Consider the following 19,159-nt stretch of genomic DNA (forward strand, 5'->3'; position numbering starts at 1 on the left):
CCCTCTGTTGACAAGCAACATCATCTGGTGTCTCTACTCCTACTACCATTACTTCTTCAACGTCACTCCACTCTTCTCACCACCTCTGGACAGGAGACATGATGGACAGCCCTTATTCTTTCCAGCTCCATCTCCTTCACCCTAAACAGGGAACTTCAGAAATTCAGGTGCATGTTCACCACCACAATTGCAGCATACGATACTCCTCTCATCTACATACACTTGACACATTGCCAAATAATTTCCTTTTTTCACATTGCATGGGTTTGGTCATGACTGCTCTCACAGGGTATCTCATAAAATCCAAATACACGTGAGAAGGGAGAGAATCTAATTTAAAAAAAACAATAGAATGGATAGAGTGGACTTCCTCACTCCATCCACCATGCAGGTCAGTTGTTGTGCACCAACCACTTGATCCAATTCTTCACATACGTCCTTTGCCCTGCTTTGAAAGGTCCACACACGACACATTCCAATCCGACATCTTCTTGAGGCACAGAGCACGCTCCTTCTGTTCCATAGTTACACAAAATAACAAAATAAGCCCACTTCTCTTTACTCTCACCGACACCACTTTACCCAAAGCATCCATGATTTTCATAGACTTCAAATGGATCTCCCAGGAAACAACATCGATCCAAAACTCTTACTCCAAACAAAAAAGAATCAGAACTAGGCTTAGATTTACTAGTTTCCACTACAACTTTACTTCTCTTATTTCCTTTTGTATTTGCCACTGTAATCCAATTCTTCTCATCCACTTGATATGCCATCTGATTCAAACAGAATATCCGCTTCTGCCATCTTCCTTCCCCTACCTCCTTGTGTGACTTATCTTTAAAAATGTGACCCTTCCTCTTTAAATTTGTATTGGTGGATCGCAACCAACTGAAAGGTGCATACACCACCACTGTACCGCCACCTACTGTACTGGAGTGTGAGCCTCTTAATCTACAATATTTCTATTTTCTAGCCCTGTGTTTCCGCCTACTGTTCTGGGGTGTGAAATCATTAAACTTTGTTACACAAAAGGGAAGGAGAAAAGAACGGGGGAAACTAGCCCTACACCAACTAAACCTATACCTATTAAAACCTCACCATTATTACACTATTTGACCCTATCTGATCCTACACCAGGCTAGCAGCCTAGAAGGACGGGAAGCTATCGTTCAACACACCTTGTAACTCCTCTGCAGTAACATTTTGTCGACCCAAGTACTTCTCTACAGGTGCCACCACATTTATTTTCAGTGATTTGCATTCCATTTCATAGCCATGATAACCATGGCTATGAACGCTTAGAATCCAACCTTACTGAAATGTTATTTCTATCACTCTCTATTGGCCTCGGCCTACTCCCACACTTAGGATCCCTCGCAATAGAACCATCTTCCTCTAAATCAAATCAAATAAAATCAAATGTATTTATATAGCCCTTCGTACATCAGCTGATATCTCAAAGTGCTGTACAGAAACCCAGCCTAAAACCCCAAACAGCAAGCAATGCTTGTGAAAGAAGCACGGTGGCTAGGAAAAACTCCCTAGGACAAACTCCCTAGAAAGGACAAAACCTACGAAGAAACCTAGAGAGGACCCAGGCTATGAGGGGTGGCCAGTCCTCTTCTGGCTGTGCCGGGTGGATATTATAACAGAACATGGGCAAGATGTTAAAATGTTCATAAATGACCAGCATGGTCAAATAATAATAATCATAGTAGTTGTCGAGGGTGCAACAAGTCAGCAACTCAAGAGTAAGTGTCAGTTGGCTTTTTCATAGCCGATCTTTGAGAGTATCTCTACCGCTCCTGCTGTCTCTAGAGAGTTGAGAACAGCAGGTCGGGGACAGGTAGCACGTCCGGTGAACAGGTCAGGGTTCCATAGCCGCAGGCAGAACAGTTGAAACTGGAGCAGCAGCACAGCCAGGTGGACTGGGGACAGCAAGGAGTCATCATGCCAGGTAGTCCTGGGGCATGGTCCTAGGGCTCAGGTCCTCCGAGAGAAAGAAAGAAAGAGAGAAAGAGAGAGAGAATTAGAGAGAGAGCATATTTAAATTCACACAGGACACCGGATAAGACAAGAGAAATACTCCAGATGTAACAGAATGACCCTAGCCCCCCGACACATAAACTACTGCAGCATAAATACTGGAGGCTGAGACAGGAGGGATCAGAAGACACTGTGGCCCCATCCGATGATACCCCCGGACAGGGCCAAACAGGCAGGATATAACCCCACCCACTTTGCCAAAGCACAGCCCCCACACCACTAGAGAGATGTCTCCAACCACCAACCATCTACTACTCTCTTCGCTGACTCAGCATACCACACCTTCTGTACTACTCGGATTCTGGCAACCTCGACCCGCCTTTCTCTCATCGGACACCATAGGTACACCTACAGTTAACGCGCACAGCTTTTTCCACTGATACTACACATTCCTCTGTTTCAATAAAGGTTAAATAAAGTCCTGCACACTTCTCACATCTAGGAATCTCCCTCCTACACTCTGCTGCAACATGACCATACGCTTGGCCCCTAAAACACTGTAATGAATTAGGGACTAAAGCTCTCACGGAATAACTGACACATCCTAACTTGACTTTGTCGGGTAAAGACTCAGCAGGACAGACAGTGTCTTCTCTGTTTCACTATACTCTCTACAGGATCTGCGTTGCACCAAACAGTAGGTGTCACAGACACCAGGAATCTACCATTTCTGTTGGTCCTCCTCAACACTGTGCCACTCCAGTTATCACTCCCTTCAATGGCACCCTGCTCCGGAGAGCAAAGCATGTCCCAGGTCTTGTCCCGAGGCGTGTGGTAACGAGCACCCACAAGACACACAAGTCCACTTCATCTGCTGTAATAGCAAACTGTTCAAATGGTTGTTGTATCTTCAATTTGTCTCCATGTTGCGCCGACAAAAGAAATGTACTCTAAAAACCGCCATTACCCATCCCGAATTTGACCCTAGTCAAACCCCTTCGCTTTGCTCATTGGTCGTACGCGGGTTAAGTGGGTTTGTACAGTATTTTTAAGGATGTTAGGATTTGTGCATTCATGTCCTAAATGAATCATCATCATCATTAATTCATATGTCATTGTTTTCAGTCACATCGATAGCCGTATATGTGAAAAATATAACCCTTGACCTTAGGCGACGTAAAAATATTTATAATCGCAGTTTCTCGACCAACCTTGTGCCAACCCTGACTGACTGCACTAAAGTGGCCCCGCCACTCGTGTCATGATGATGTGACAGCTGGCACAGAGGAGAGCCCTCTCTGCTGTGCTTAAACTGGGTGAGATTGGGGTCAATGCTGGATACAGAGCAGCATGTTTCTAACCCCATTAGTCAGGACTTTATGGGGAGATAGTGGTCATATTCAAAATGTGAATTACACATTACATCTAGGCTACAGAAGCCCACAATAATGTAGCCTGATAGCCAAGAAAATATTGCCGTGTGTGTGTGTGTGTGTGTGTGTGTGTGTGTGTGTGTGTGTGTGTGTGTGTGTGTGTGTGTGTGTGTGTGTGTGTGTGTGTGTGTGTGTGTGTGTGTGTGTGTGTGTGTGTATGTGTGTGTGTGTGTGTGTGTGTGTGTGTGTTTGAATCTGACTGTTCAGTTCTGTTTTACTCTAGTATAATCCACTTGTAAACAGTCATTGTTATGGAGACAGACCAACAAAGGTCCAGACCTAAACGGCTAGGTGGGACGAAATCATCCCACCTACGCAACAGCCAGTGTAATCCCGTGGCGCGATTTTCAAATACCTTAGAAATGCTATTACTTCAATTTCTCAAACATATGACTATTTTACACCATTTTAAAGACAAGACTCTCGTTAATCTAACCACACTGTCCGATTTCAAAAAGGCTTTACAACGAAAGCAAAACATTAGATTATGTCAGCAGAGTACCCAGCCAGAAATAATCAGACACCCATTTTTCAAGCTAGCATATAATGTCACAAAAACACAGAAGACAGCTAAATGCAGCACTAACCTTTGATGATCTTCATCAGATGACACACCTAGGACATTATGTTATACAATACATGCATGTTTTGTTCAATCAAGTTCATATTTATATCAAAAACCAGCTTTTTACATTAGCATGTGACGTTCAGAACTAGCATACCCCCCGGTGAACTAGCAAACCTCCGGTGAATTTACTAAATTACTCACGATAAACGTTCACAAAAAACATAACAATTATTTTAAGAATTATAGATACAGAACTCCTTTGTGCAATCGAGGTGTCCGATTTTAAAATAGCTTTTCGGTGAAAGCACATTTTGCAATATTCTGAGTAGATAGCCCAGCCATCACGGCTAGCTATTTAGACACCCACCAAGTTTAGCCCTGACCAAACTCCGATTTACTATTACAAAAGTTTGATTACCTTTGATGTTCTTCGTCAGAATGCACTCCCAGGACTGCTACTTCAATAACAAATGTTGGTTTGGTCCAAAATAATCCATTGTTATATCCAAATAGCGGCGTTTTGTTTGTGCGTTCAAGACACTATCCGAAGTGTAAATAAGGGTCACGAGCATGGCGCAATTCGTGACAAAAAAATTCTAAATATTCCATTACCGTACTTCGAAGCATGTCAACAGCTGTTTAAAATCCATTTTTATGCCATTTTTCTCCTAAAAAAGCGATAATATTCCGACCGGGAATCTGCATTTAGTTAAACAGAGGAAAGAAAATAAAGCATTCGGTCGACTCGGGCACGCGCCTAAGCCCACAGTACTCTGACCAGCCACTATCCAAACGCGATAAAGTGTTTCAGCCAGAGCCTGCCTCAATATCCTTCAGCTTTTTCCCGGGCTCTGAGAGCCTATGGGAGCCGTAGGAAGTGTCACGTTATTGCAAAGATCCTCAGTCTTCAATAAAAAGAGCCAAGATAAAAGACAACTTGTCAGACAGGCCACTTCCTGCATGGAATCTTCTCAGGTTTTGGCCTGCCATATGAGTTCTGTTATACTCACAGACACCATTCAAACAGTTTTAGAAACTTTAGGGTGTTTTCTATCCAAAGCCAATAATTATATGCATATTCTAATTACTGGGCAGGAGTAGTAACCAGATTAAATCGGGTACGTTTTTTATCCAGCCGTGTCAATACTGCCCCCTAGCCCTAACAGTGTGTGTGTGTGTGTGTGTGTGTGTGTGTGTGTGTGTGTGTGTGTGTGTGTGTGTGTGTGTGTGTGTGTGTGTGTGTGTGTGTGTGTGTTTGAATCTGACTGTTCAGTTCTGTTTTACTCTAGTATAATCCACTTGTAAACAGTCATTGTTATGGAGACAGACCAACAAAGGTCCAGACCTAAACATCCTAAGCACCAAGGATGGGCCTACAGAAAAAAATCTGATTTTACTCCATTTTATGAAGTACCCTCACTGAGCGTGTACGTGAGTGAAGATGAAAGTAATGCTGTAAAGTACTTGAGTAAAAATACTTTAAAGTACTACTTAAGTAGTTTTTGGGGGAATCTATACTTTATATATATTTATATTTTGGACAACTTTTTCCTAAAGAAAATTATGTACTTTTTACTCCATACATTTTCCCTGACACCCAAAAGTACTCATTACATTTTGAATGCTTAGCAGGACAGGAAAATGGTCCAATTCACACACTTATCTTGAGAGCATACCTGGTCATCCCTACTGCCTCTGATCTTGCGGACTCACTAAACACAAATGCATCGTTTGTAAATGATGTCTGAGTGTTGGAGTGTGCCCCTGGCTATCTGTAAATTAAAAATAAATAAAAAATTGTCCCGTCTGATTTGCTTAATATAAGGAACTTTAAATTATTTATACTTTTATTTTTTAATCTTAAGCATATTTTAGCAATTACATTTACTTTTGATACTTAAGTATATTTAAAACCAAATACTTTTAGACTTTTACTCAAGTAGTGTTTTACTGAGTGACTTTTACTTCTGTCATTTTCTATTAAGGTATCATGACTTTTACTCAAGTATGACAATTGGGTCCTTTTTCCACCACTGGTAAATAGTTACAGCCTGTAACTGTGTAACTAGGAAAAATTATGTACTTGTCTAATTCGACACTATTCAGCTCTCTGAAAAGGGAATGTGTAGGCTATTACATTACAAATTGTGTACAATAAATTGTAGAAGAGTGCTGTAATATATAATATAAACATCTATAGGCCTAATTTAAATTGCGCATCCTGATCTTTCTTTTCCTTTTTACAACTTCCTTGCTTGAATGAGAATGTTTATCTCGTCCACACCACAACACCAGACACCAAAACGCGCGTACACGCTCACATGCCGCTTTCAAGACAACTGGTAACTCGGGAAAGTCGGAAATGTCCAACTTCAAAACTCGTTCCCACTTGAAAAATGTCTGAATTGACCAATAGAAATTCTCTACGCAAAAAAACGTATAGTTAAACTCGGAGATTCCGCGTTTCCGAGTTGTCTTGAAAGCACCAACAGACGCAAACACGCAAGGCGTCTGGTCCAGTGGATCGGATCTCGTCAAAACAACACGGGGGCGAGCATGCATGCTCATGGAATGACTCCCGCAGCATAGGTCGCTGGCGCACCCCACAACTGCACCCCAATGGCTGTTTGGTCAGTGCAGACTGGGAATCAACAATGAGATAGACTATGGTGTTTATTGCTGATAGGCTATACATCAATGCTAGTGATCATCCATATATGATATCCATATCATTATATTATAAGCAACACGACCAGGAGAGAGAACGGTGAGTACGTAGCGTGCTATGGATGTGTGTGTACAGTGAACTTTGAATGATAGCCTACTGGGTAGGCTATTTATGGTCACATTTTTAAGGTATGGGCGTCTGTTGATTGGGAAATCTAAGATAGTCTACTGTCGCATTGTTTACATGGGCTAGTTTGTTTGCATATCCTGTAGCACATGTTAAAGTTGTCTACTCCACGTACGCACTGTAATGTAGGCTACGTTCCTCCCTGTGACATGGCCATCGTGTTCTATGATGGGGATATATTTGGAATATATTTCCTTTGTGTAGGCTGTACACATCAAATATCGTATAAAAATATATAAAAAGCAAGGATATTATTCTGTAGTCTAGGGGTTCGCATAAATTAACGAGGTAAATGCCCTCGTTTGCAAATTAAAGCGATCGATCTCTAGATTGTTATGGAAGAAAAGGGACCTCAGCCGCTCCGCAAGAACAAATGCAGAATATCCGAATGAATATCCAGACTGGCGTGGCATGCGGGGCAGACAGTCCGAAGGGAGTGTGTGTGTGTGTGTGTGTGTGTGTGTGTGTGTGTGTGTGTGTGTGTGGAGTCTGCGTCTGCTCCAACGACCAGTTTACGCAGAGACAACAACACACGCCTGCCATACATAGAGAATAAACATTGCCCCAACCCCTGGACAGCCCCAGACGTGCTTGGATCCTCTCATCCTCCTATTATTATTTATTAGATTCATCTGCAGATTGTAATCTCCAGTCACAATTATTAGGCTACAGTATGACATTAAGTAAATGGTACCACTGGAAGTAGGTTTTGTTAGTTGAATGAATGACTCTTTTTTAAAATTGGGTTGTAGGCTCCTATTCAATCATTACTAAATTACTGTCTTTTTTAGGAATTGTCGTTAGAAATTGCAACAGCCCTATGTACCAATATCCTTTGTGCATACACAACAGTGAAGCCTGGTTATTGTGTAGCATTAGACCTGTGTAATATTGGAAGAAATGTATCTCTAATTTTCTTTCGTCTCAGATACGCCCACTGCATGACGTTTTTATGATCAAAACAACTCTTTATTGATACTCTTTGTTAAATTAACAGAGCGCCTAGACTGTAGTTTTTCCAAATAACCAGCTGATGGCGCCCTAGTATTATTTGTCACATCATTGGACGACACCTTGACATACTATCAATGGAAGACCCATCACATGCAAAATATTATAAATTAAAACTAACCCTTGTATTTCTATTGTGTGTGTGCGTGTGTGTGTGTTTGTGTGCGTGCGTGTAGACTGAATGACTTTGAGTTAGCAGTGAGTTATCCTTAAACACCCTTTTGATTTCAAAATACCACTGTTGTTACACTTCTCAAATGACAGGCTGCTACAGCAACAGTATCCAGTGATAGAGAGAACATCCAATGCCAGGCTGTTCAGTTTGACTGCTCGCTCTCTCTCTTTCCATGTGTTCAATGTTTCCTGGTTGGCTAGCTGCTGTGACATAATAATAATCTATAAAATATAGAGCTGACAGACACAATCAAGTTCCTATTCTGCATGATGAAGGGAAATGCCTGTTCTGTATAATACGGTTCTTTCTGAGCATTTGTCACTTTGAAACCTGAACCCAACCTGAATAATAAGACCCTGGTGAGTCAAGGTTTTCTTGCAGTTATTTGTGGTGATGAATTTTATGTTGTTGTTTTCTCAATGTTTCTTTTGGCAGATGCTGGATGGACTCCGGCGGAGGCACGGCTCTCGCCCTTCCCCCCGGCCCCTGTCACTCAACTTCACCACCTTCTCAGCCCCGCCCCCAAGCCCTGATATTGACAGCAATCATCATCCAATCAGGAGGTGAGGATCAACTCCAAGGATTAACATTCAAAATGTGCCTTCTGGTTAGCCCTCTTATGAGGTTGGTCATAAAACTAAAGTCAGTCTGAAATCAACCCCTAGCCCCATTCCTTATGTAGTGGGTGGCAGATGGCGCTACAGAGAGTTACTCTACAATCTGATTGGTACAACTACCATGGAACTAACTGGAAACTTGAAATTGATGGGTGTCATAGGGCAGAATTACATTGTGGTGGCATGTTATGGGTATGCTTGTCATCGGCAGGGACTGGGGGCTTTGTTAGGATCAAAATCAATATGAAAGGAGCAAAGCCCAGGTTAGAGGAAAACCCACCTCAGTCTTCTGAAAGCCTAACATTGGGATAGTTTTATTTTTCAGTGAGAGAATCACACAAATGTTAATGCCAAAGACACAACAGAATGGTTTTCCAAGACGTGTTGAGTGTTCCTGAGTGGTCTAGTCTCAGTCCTGACTTAAATTTGCTTGAAAATCTGAGACAAAGTTTGAATATTGCTGTCCATCAATGATTCCCAGCCAAATTTAATGCGGTTGAGCAATTTTTATAAAAACAATGGATATACACTACCGGTCAAACGTTTTAGAACACATACTCATTCAAGGGTTTTTCTTTTCTTTTTACTATTTTCTACATTGTAGAATAATAGTGAAGACATCAAAACTATGAAATAACACATATGGAATCATGTAGTAACCAAAAAAGTGTTAAACAAATCAAAATATATGTTATATTTGAAATAGCCACCCTTTGCCTTGATGACATCTTTGCAAACTCTTGGCATTCTCTCATCCAGCTTCATGAGGTAGTCACCTGGAATGCATTTCAATGAACAGGTGTGCCTTCTTAAAAGTTACATTTCTGTAATTTCTTTCCTTCTTAATGTGTTTGAGCCAATCAGTTGTGTTGTGACAAGGTAGGGGAGTATACAGAAGATAGCCCTATTTGGTAAAATACCAAGTCAACATTATGGCAAGAATAGCTCAAATAAGCAAAGAGAAACGGCAGTCCATCATTACTTTAAGACATGAAGGTCAGTCAATACGGAACATTTCAACAGTTTTGAAAGTTTCTTCAAGTGCAGTCTCAAAAACCATAAAGTGCTATGATGAAACTGGCTCTCATGAGGACCACCACAGGAATGGATTACCCAGAGTTACCTCTGCAGCAGAGGATAAGTTCATTAGAGGTACCAGCCTCAGAAATTGCAGCCCAAATCAATGCTTCGCAGAGTTCCAGTAACAGACTCATCTCAACATCAACTGTTCAGAGTCGACTGCGAGAATCATGGTCAAATTGCTGCAAAGAAACCATTACTAAAGGACACCAATAAGAAGAGACTTGCTTGGGCCAAGAAACACGAGCAAGGGACATTAGGCTGGTGGAAATCTGTCCTTTGGTCTGATGAGTCCAAATTTGAGATTTTTGGTTCCAACCGCTGTCTCTCTGTGAGACGCAGAGTAGGTGAACAGATGATCTCCGCATGTGTGATTCCCACCGTGAAGCATGGAGGAGGTGTGATGGTGTGGGGGTGCTTTGCTGGTGACACTGTCTGTAATTTATTTAGAATTCAAGGCATACTTAACCAGCATGGCTACCACAGCATTCTGCAGCGTTACGCCATCCCATCTGGTTTGGGCTTAGTGGGACTGTCATTTGGTTTTCAACATGATAATGACCCAACCCACCTCCAGGCTGTGTAAGGGATATTTTACCAAGATGGAGAGTGATGGAGTGCTGCATCAGATGACCTGGCCTCCACAATCACCTGACCTCAACCACATTGAGATGGTTTGGGATGAGTCGGACCACAGAGTGAAGGAAAAGCAGCCAACAAGTGCTCAGCATATGTGGGAACTCCTTCAAGACTGTTGGAAAAGGATTAAAGGTGAAGCTGGTTGAAAGAATGCCAAGAGTGTGCAAAGCTGTCATCAAGGCAAAGGGTGGCTACTTTGAAGAATCTCAAATATAAAATATATTTTGATTTGGTTCAACACTTTTTTGGTTACTACATGGTTCCATATGTGTTATTTCATAGTTTTGATGTCTTCACTATTATTCTACAATGTAGAAAATAGTAAAAATAAAGAAAAACCCTTGAATTAGTAGGTGTTGTAAACCTTTTGACCGGTTGTGTATATTGCCCTAAGAGTTCTGCAAAGTTGGTCAAATCTTACTCCACATGATTCCCAGCTGTAATGGCTGCCAAAGGTGCTTCCAGCAAGTATTAACTCAGCGCAGTGGAGACTTATCCAATTATGATATTTCAGTTTTATTTTTTCTGAATTTGGAAAATGTTCTAGAACTTTCTTTTACTTTGACAATGTGGAGTAGGTTATGTAGATCTATAGGATAAATGTCACTTTAATCCGTTTAAGATGTAACTTTAAAGCAGCAAAATGTGAAAAAAGTTCAAGGGGGTGTAGACTTTCTTTAGACACGGTCATCAAATCAAATTTGATTGGTCACATGTGCCAAATACAACAGGTGTAGACTTTACAGTGAAATGCTTACTTATGAGCCCATTCCCAACAGTGCAGAGTTAAAAGTAAGACAACTATTTGCTAAAAATAAAAGGAAATAACAAGACTGTACGCATGGAGTACTAGAACCGAGTAGGTGTGCAGGGGTACGAGGTTGTTGATGTAATTGAGCTAATACATCATGTATCTGTGGGTAGGGGTAAAAGTGACTAGGCAATCAGGATATATAATAAACAGAGTAGTAGCAGCGTATGTGAAAGTGTGTTTGTGTATGTAGGGTGTCAATATGCAAGTGTGTGTGTGTGAGCGTATGTAGTATGTGTGTGTGTGAGATAGAGAGCGAAAGAGAGAGAGCCTCAACCAAAAACTGAGCAAATTGGAACGCTATCTGACCCTAAACAGAGAGTACACAGTGGCAGAATGCCTGACCACTGTGAAAGACCCAAAATTAAGAAAATCCGTGACTATGTACAGAGTAGGTGAGCATAGCCTTGCTAATGAGAGAGGTCGCCATAGGCAGACCTGGCTCTCAAGAGAAGACAGTTTCCACTTTTGTGGACAGTGGGCACATATCCTGAGGTGCACTTCCTAACCTCCTGCCAAATTTATGACTACATTAAATATGCATATTTCCCACAGATCACACAGACCCACAAAGAATTTGAAAACAAATCAAACATTGATAAACTCTCATATCTGTTAGGTGAAATACCGCAATGTGCAATCACAGCAACAAGATTTGTGACCCGTTGCCATGAGAAAAGGGCAACCAGTGGAGCACATTGTAAATACCACCAATATTTATCTGTTTGTTTATCCTCCCTCATTATTTGTGCTACAACTATTTGCACATTGCTAAAACACTGTAAATAGCTGATAATATAGCACTTGAAATGCCTTTATCTTTTTTAAACCTTTTTGAGTGCAATATTCACTGTTAAATTTGTTTCTTCTCACTTTTATTTATTTCACATGCTTTGGCAATGTAAACATATGTTTTGCATGCCAATAAAGCCCCTTTGAATTGAATTGAGAGAGAGAGTAAAGTCACACCATGACCCACCCCAGCTCTGATAGTCCCTCCTTCCTCCTCCTCCTCTCTCTCTCTCTCTCTCTCTCTTCTCCTCACTCTCTCATTCAGTCTTCTGCTCTGGTCTCTTCCTCGACCAGATGCCAGATGTCTCTCTTTCCCTCTTTCACATTGCACTATTTCTTCCTTCTCTTCTCATGCCCTCTCTCTACTCCCCTATTTTCATTCTCTTCTAGTATTTCAGACTCTAGTCTTTGCTTTAGTTCAATACTTAGTGTGCTCTCTCTCTCTCTCTCTCTCTCTCTCTCTCTCTCTCTCTCTCTCTCTCTCTCACCCTCCCTCTCTGCCGTCATGAGGACTCTACACAGGCTGAAGTTGATGAGCTCCCCCAGTCTCAGTGAACTGGGAAAGAGTGAGAAGGGATCACCGGAGGAGAGAGGAGAGAAACAGAAGAGGGCCGGGGCCAACGCTACCTGGAACAGGTATGCTGCAGCCTGACCATGCATGTAGTCTGTGCTTGTTACAGATGTAGGATCTTCATTTGATCACCCTCTTGCAGGATAACTTTACTCCAATGCAGGAAATGTAAAACATGTATTGTATTTCAAGTTTATAATTTCCACTTAGACATTTCAGATTTCCCGTACGAAAAATGCATCAACCCCTACAATAATGTTTGTTAATTATAATCCATATAATAACTAACATTTATTTTCCTGCTTTAGCAAACTCGCTCAAATTCAGATTCTACATTTGTATGAATATGAACTATCATCTAATGGGTAAATGTAATCTAAACAGTACATGTTGATGTGTGTGTGTGTGTGTGTGTGTGTGTGTGTGTGTGTGTGTGTGTGTGTGTGTGTGTGTGTGTGTGTGTGTGTGTGTGTGTGTGTGTGTGTGTGTGTGTGTGTGTTCACTAGCATCCACAATGCTGTCATTGCCGTCTTCCAGAAGAAAGGTCTGTCTGACAATGAACTCTATGTCCTCAACGAAGGTGTCAGGTGAGTTCTAAACACTAACAAACACACACACACCGGTTTGCTAACATGGCATTTGTCTGCTGCATGTGTGTGTGTGTGTGTGTGTGTGTGTGTGTGTGTGTGTGTGTGTGTGAAGCCATGTGGCCTTGCCAGATGTCTCATTATCTTTCCAGACCTGACATTAGAGCCATCAGTTGTGTCATATCAGCCTCCATTATAGCCTAGTAAACAACTGAAATCACACGCATCACACACTTGGAGAGCTGAGTCAATCATAGGGTCTATTCCTAACACTGTTTCAACATATACTTATACCACTGGAAACAAACAGGAACAGTACGTTTAAAAGAGAAAGCTGGGTTGCACTTACCCAGATACCATGCAGTTATATGACATTTACTGTACATTCCTTGGTGTGAATACATGTACCTACACAGTAATATACATGTACTTAACCAATAATATACTATCATCTAATTTTACATAGTTGGTTTTGAAGCTTTTGACGTTTTGGGTTGTCAGTGTATTGCGCTAGTCAAATGTACCCTATAGCTCTAGTGGGTGAACTCTGGTCTTTGTTCACTCAGATACCTATTGAAAACAGAGCTGGGGTCGTTTTTCACAGAATACCTCCAGGTAAGTGATGGTTCTGCTAAATGGTGAAATGATATCATGGATAGATTGTTTCTGATTGAGCCATAATATCATTATTCTTTTACAAAAGTTGTTTCATTGAACCTCTCTGTCCCTCAGAACCAGTTGCTGACAAAGGGCATGGTCATCCTACGGGACAAAATAAGATTCTACGAAGGTATTTGTGGTGTCTCACTGTTAATTGTATATTAGTAGATGTGTTTACAGTGTGACACAGTAGAGAGCAGTCAGTGCTCCAGAGAAGAATAGTTGAACTGAAGCTTACGTTACCTTTGTCAGGGTCTGTCATGTTCTGTGTTTAACACGCCAAAGTAATCTGAGGCCGTAGGTCCCAAGCAGCTGTGCATTGTGAGATTATTCTCTTACTAACAGCAGACGGTTTGTTCCTCCTGTTGGTGTGCAGGTCAGAAGTCACTGGACTCTCTGGCAGAGACATGGGACTTCTTCTTCTGTGATGTTCTCAACATGCTGCAGGCCATCTTTCACCCAGTACAGGTATCAATCCCCTGACTCTTCTCCTTCATCTCGCTGTCACTGTCTCAGTCTCTATGTCACTCTGTCCTGACGCTCCTCTAACCTGCTCACCCTCAATCTCTCTCTCTCTTTCTCTCTCTGTATTTCTCTCTCAGCAGACAATAAATAAGAATATTCTCTCAGGTATTTAAAGCTACGTCTTCATAATGTTACATCCCCCTCTCCTCACCCTTCGCTCCATTCTTCTGTCTATCTCTACCCTTCTCCTCTCCTGTCTGCAGGGTAAGGAGCCCAATGTGAGACAGCTGGCTCTGCTCCACTTCAGGAACACCATAGTTCTGAGTGTGAAGCTGGAGGACGCTCTGTCTCGGCCCCGCGCCCGCATTCCCCCCTCCGTCACACAGATGCTGCTTATACTGCAGGTAGGTACAGTACGGCTCTCTCTCATTCTCTCCCTATCGCTCACTTATTTGATCTCTTTTTCTCTCTCTCTTTCACTCTCTTTTTCTGTCTTTATATGTTTCCCCTTTATATCTTTGAGTCGTTTTGTCTCTCTTTATCTCTCACACACACACACACTCGCTCTGACCTGTCTCCTCTCTCTCTGTAGGGTGTCCATGAGTCGCGGGGTGTGAGTGAGGACTACCTGCGGCTGGAGTCTCTGGTCCAGAGGGTGGTCTCTCCTTACCTGGGCACCCACGGCCTCTACTCTGGAGGCGGCAGCGTGGCACACTGCTCCTGTGTGCTGGGTAAGAAGCATACACTGCGCTGTTCACTCTTCTCCCACTATGTTTTCTCTGTCCTTTGCTTTCTTTTCTCTTTCTCTTACACACTATGTCCCTCCCTCACAGAGAAGCGTTTGCAGTGGTGCTGGCCTAAGCAGCCTGTGGACCAGCCGTCTAAGAACCCTGTGGTCCGTTCTAAGAGTTACAACATCCCTCTCCTCCTGACGCCCGTGGCAGAGTATGACCCTGATGCCAGCTCGGTGGGCAGCGGGGGCATCCGACGCCACTCTGCCTGTGAGATCATCTCCTGCCTGGAGGAACAGGGGCTGGCCTACGCTGACATGGCCTCCAGGTCCGACGCATCCACCTCCAGCGCCTCTTCTAACAGGCTCTGTGTGGTTCCACAGTTCAGAGGTAGGTCATCTGTCCTCCTCACTAGGTTTACGTTATGCATACACTACAAACTGCAAACTTCCAGAGGCGCAGGATGGAAAGGTTACCAGAGTATTAAAAATAAGAAAATACTCTTGCCAGACTGATTGATCCTAACCCACAACCTTCCCTCTGTCAGGAACCATGGAGTCTCCTCTCCCCTCCCCCTCCATCCTCCCCCTGCACTCCCCAGGACCCCTCCATGGGACGGAGGCAACAATGACCCTTACGGACATGGACAAGGCTGCCCCCTCCTCTCCACCCAGTGGATCCTCCAGCCCGGAGACCGTCATTGGACAGGTGCTGGAGTCCCTGGACTTAGATTCAGACGGGAAATTCATAGAATTCCCAGCCCCGCTGCTCAGAGTCAATGAGATATGGTCGGGAGAGTAGGCAGAGCACTGCGTAGAGGGAATCATGGGTAGCTTGCCCTCCCCAAATATCTTATCTTTGACATTAGGGGGAAAATTCTAAACTGACCTTAGATCAGTGGCTAGGCTAGAGGCAACCTAGACCTAAAAAGACATGGTTAAGTGCACTCCATACTTCTCCCCACAAGAGGCCTATTTTTAGTCAGCGTTTACTTAGAGATAAAACCAACTTTTCTAAGCATTTGATTAGATCTGAATATATCTGCTTTTTTGGGATGCTTATGTTTTGTGTGTTTTGAAACTTGACTCTCATCACTATGATGCCATACCTTGTAGGCCCTTGGATGTGGGCCCTAGGATTGTGTCTGGGTTTTCATCTACACAACTTGGAGAACTGCAGTTACCATAACATTCAAAGATAGAAGTAGCTTTTGGAGTGAATACACTATGTGAATGTAATTTGGTCACATCTTGCTTCTCATTCTAAGAACCTGCCTAGTTCAATCTGTGTTAACCTGGCTTGTCCCATCTGTATGTTCCTCTTCCTCTGTGTGTTTTTTTACTGTCATGCCAAACATGACATGTATGGTGTGACAATGATAGAGAAGTTGGCTAAAGTACTTCTGGGACCAGTCTGTCATCCTCTTTTCAAAGGTCATAAAGCATTCATGTTATGTATTACCCATAGAAACTAAATATTGAACTGTAATTGGTGTTTACTGTTTACTTATGATGAGAAAATTAGGGTTTAACGATAATTCATGTTGTCTCATTTACTGTGTTGTGTGGCACTTCAACTGTAAATAAATCGTTTTTTTAGGACAGCTAGGTATTGTGAAGTAAGCTTTTTAACTTAACTTGTGATTTCAATAAGGGCTTTTTAACTGAAGCTATTTTTATGATGTTTTACCTCAACCGTTTTTTAATACTTAGCTTTTTTTGACAATCTGTAATGAGAAATTTTTATCCAAGGTTGTAATTATCATTCTTTTGTGATATCAGATTTGAATAAAAATTCTAATGGCTAAGTACAGATTTCCATTGCCTTAAAATATATATATTTAGTCCATTTGCTTAATTTATACCATTGACTGAGCTAAACAAATATGAACACCTTTTGTGTACTTTACGGTAATGCTCGGTTTCACGTATTTCTTTTCCTTCAATCAGAGGGCTGTTTTGTATGATTGACAGAGAATGGCAATCCTAGTGGATAATGGCATGGTAAAAAAAGGTTTTTAATAACGACAACCGGAAGATAAACCTTCGAAAAATCCCCGAGACACTTTTAGTTTTTATCGTAACGGAAAGTGCAATAAAATACAAGATTGTCTATGATATGGATTTTTAAAGATACTTAGGTGACAAATCCTCCGATCCAGGTAAGGAGAATGTTGGCTGGCCATATGTGAGTTCGGCTAAATTGAGCTTGCTAGCTAACTGTAGCTGCTAAGCTAATGCTAACCAAATTGTTGTCATGCATTTATTTGACTAAATATAAATCGCAATGTATCCAACGCAAGCTAGATAATCTGATCATGATGATCCCCCATTAGAAGAAGTGTGTCAATTAGTTAGTGTGCTTGCAGTTAGCTACAGTAGTTAATGTTAGCTACCTACAGCATACTCCAATACGTTTAGCATGCCGTCACCCCACAAAAAAAATAAGCATTGCCAGGAAGACAACATTGCTATACCTTCCTATCACAACCTGTACAATCTGGTATGTTAGCTAGTATTGTCTCACATTTTAGGTGTGTATGTCACTCATGTATGTCTCTCCTATCTTCAGGTTCGTCTCACTCTTGACTTGCCAGTGCCACAGTGTTAACGTTCCCCCTCCAGGGCACCACCCCCATCCCTTAAATGAGAATGTCTCTGGCCCAAAGAGTCCTCCTGACCTGGATCTTCTCCCTCTTCTTCCTCATCATGCTGGTCCTCAAACTGGATTCCAAGATCCCCTGGAACTGGTTCCTCATCTTCCTCCCCGTATGGATTTTTGACACCATCCTCATCCTCATGCTCGTGGTGAAGATGGCGGGTCGGTGCAAGCCCGGCTATGACCCGCGTGGAGGCCAGCAGAACCTGCGACGGAGGGTGTGGTACCTAGTGGCCATGCTGCTGAAGCTGGGCTTCTGTCTGACGCTGTGCGCCCGGCTGGAGAGGCTGATGGAAATCTGGCTCAGTGTGGTGTGTGTCCCCCTCTGGGCCCTGCTGGTCGGGGCCATGGTGGAGCTGGGCTACAGTGTCTTTCACTACTGCAGAGAGTGAGAGGATGAGGGAGAAAGATGGAGATTGATTTTATTTACTCCGTCTAGGATATAAAGACTGCAAGTTAGTCTGTAGGGGAGATGAATGGGAGATTATTGTAATCCACTGTAGGAGAAACTGAACTGAAGAATATGGAGATGAGAAATTGTTCATTTTCACTACAGCAAAGACTGAAAGAATGGGGGGTAAATGGAGATGGAAAAGGGAATGGATTTAGCTTACTCCACTAGTACAGGATGTAAAGACCACTACAAGAGAGACTACTACAAGAGAGAGTAGTGATATGGCAATATATTTTATGGGTTTATGCTGCTTACAAATGTAATCTTTATTTCACCCTTGTGATACAGCAAGAAATGTTGCAGCCATGTTGGTCTTTGCCATGATGGACTCTGGATGAGCAGACTGGACCTCCTGACAGTCTGACTGATCTGTGCATGTGCCTTTGTTACTCTCAGATAACTGGGACTGTTAGGTCCAATGGGTTTAGATGTGAACATTGATTGTGTCTTTTGAAGTGGTAGGGATCTGTTTTTCTGTGGATACCACGGAGAAACACACACAAAAATAAATATTTACAATTCCTCAACTTTACTGGGTTGGATTGGTGTAAGCATTATGACTGATTATACAGCAGTATATCCCATCTTTCATTTATCTAATCACATGTAGATTAGTGACTACTTCAAAGGGAGAAATGAAGTGTACATTCTATAAGTGTTGGAACAAGGCTCTGAGCCTGATTATAAAGAGAATTACATAACTGGTAACCTGACCCACTCCAAAGAGAACAGAGGCAGGGATTACTTGCCCTCTGGGGTGTTCTGTAAGAGGTCAGCTTATTGGTGTATCATGGACAGGACTCGTGCTGCTACTGGCAGCCAGGGCATCGGGGTTAGAAAGTGCTATAATAACTCCATGTTGTCTTCTGTGGTTTTGTTGTTTGCTAAGGCAGAGTTTCTCAATCTAGTCCTGTGGCTCACCCAGGAGGGTGCATGTATTTGTTTTCTGCTCTAGTCAAGCACTAACACGCATGACTACTAAGCAAGTAATCATCAACCATGTTAGCTGAATAAGGCTAATGCTTGGACCTGGGTTAGAACCAACGTGCATATTTTTGGAGTCT

The 19,159-nt window shown here is 42.4% G+C and overlaps 2 protein-coding genes across 2 annotated transcripts; both read left to right on the forward strand.

The window, feature by feature from the left end:
- Positions 1-6,516: 6,516 nt before the first annotated feature.
- Positions 6,517-16,790, forward strand: LOC106573370 (proline-rich protein 5). Its single transcript, XM_014148371.3, has 11 exons — positions 6,517-6,757; positions 8,466-8,593; positions 12,480-12,605; positions 13,047-13,127; positions 13,694-13,742; positions 13,860-13,917; positions 14,164-14,255; positions 14,516-14,656; positions 14,845-14,983; positions 15,086-15,373; positions 15,531-16,790. Exons 2-11 carry the CDS (start codon positions 8,466-8,468, stop codon positions 15,782-15,784), a joined length of 1,356 nt encoding a protein of 451 aa, XP_014003846.1. The 5' UTR covers positions 6,517-6,757; the 3' UTR covers positions 15,785-16,790.
- Positions 16,791-16,944: 154 nt separating this feature from the next.
- Positions 16,945-18,622, forward strand: tmem60 (transmembrane protein 60). Its single transcript, XM_014148374.3, has 2 exons — positions 16,945-17,144; positions 17,555-18,622. Exon 2 carries the CDS (start codon positions 17,629-17,631, stop codon positions 18,031-18,033), a length of 405 nt encoding a protein of 134 aa, XP_014003849.1. The 5' UTR covers positions 16,945-17,144; positions 17,555-17,628; the 3' UTR covers positions 18,034-18,622.
- The last annotated feature ends 537 nt before the right edge of the window (positions 18,623-19,159 follow it).

This window comes from Salmo salar, chromosome 16 (genome assembly GCF_965601325.2).
Source record: "Salmo salar chromosome 16, fSalSal1, whole genome shotgun sequence".
NCBI lineage: Eukaryota > Metazoa > Chordata > Actinopteri > Salmoniformes > Salmonidae > Salmo > Salmo salar.

Bases quoted from the DNA above. Each gene is read 5' to 3' on its own strand.
- LOC106573370 (XM_014148371.3), top strand. From the start codon at position 8,466: ATGCTGGATGGACTCCGGCGGAGGCACGGCTCTCGCCCTTCCCCCCGG. The intron at 13,743-13,859 runs GTAAGTGATGGT...TCTGTCCCTCAG, and splicing joins TTTTCACAGAATACCTCCAG to AACCAGTTGCTGACAAAGGG. The intron at 13,918-14,163 runs GTATTTGTGGTG...GTTGGTGTGCAG, and splicing joins CAAAATAAGATTCTACGAAG to GTCAGAAGTCACTGGACTCT.
- tmem60 (XM_014148374.3), top strand. From the start codon at position 17,629: ATGAGAATGTCTCTGGCCCAAAGAGTCCTCCTGACCTGGATCTTCTCC.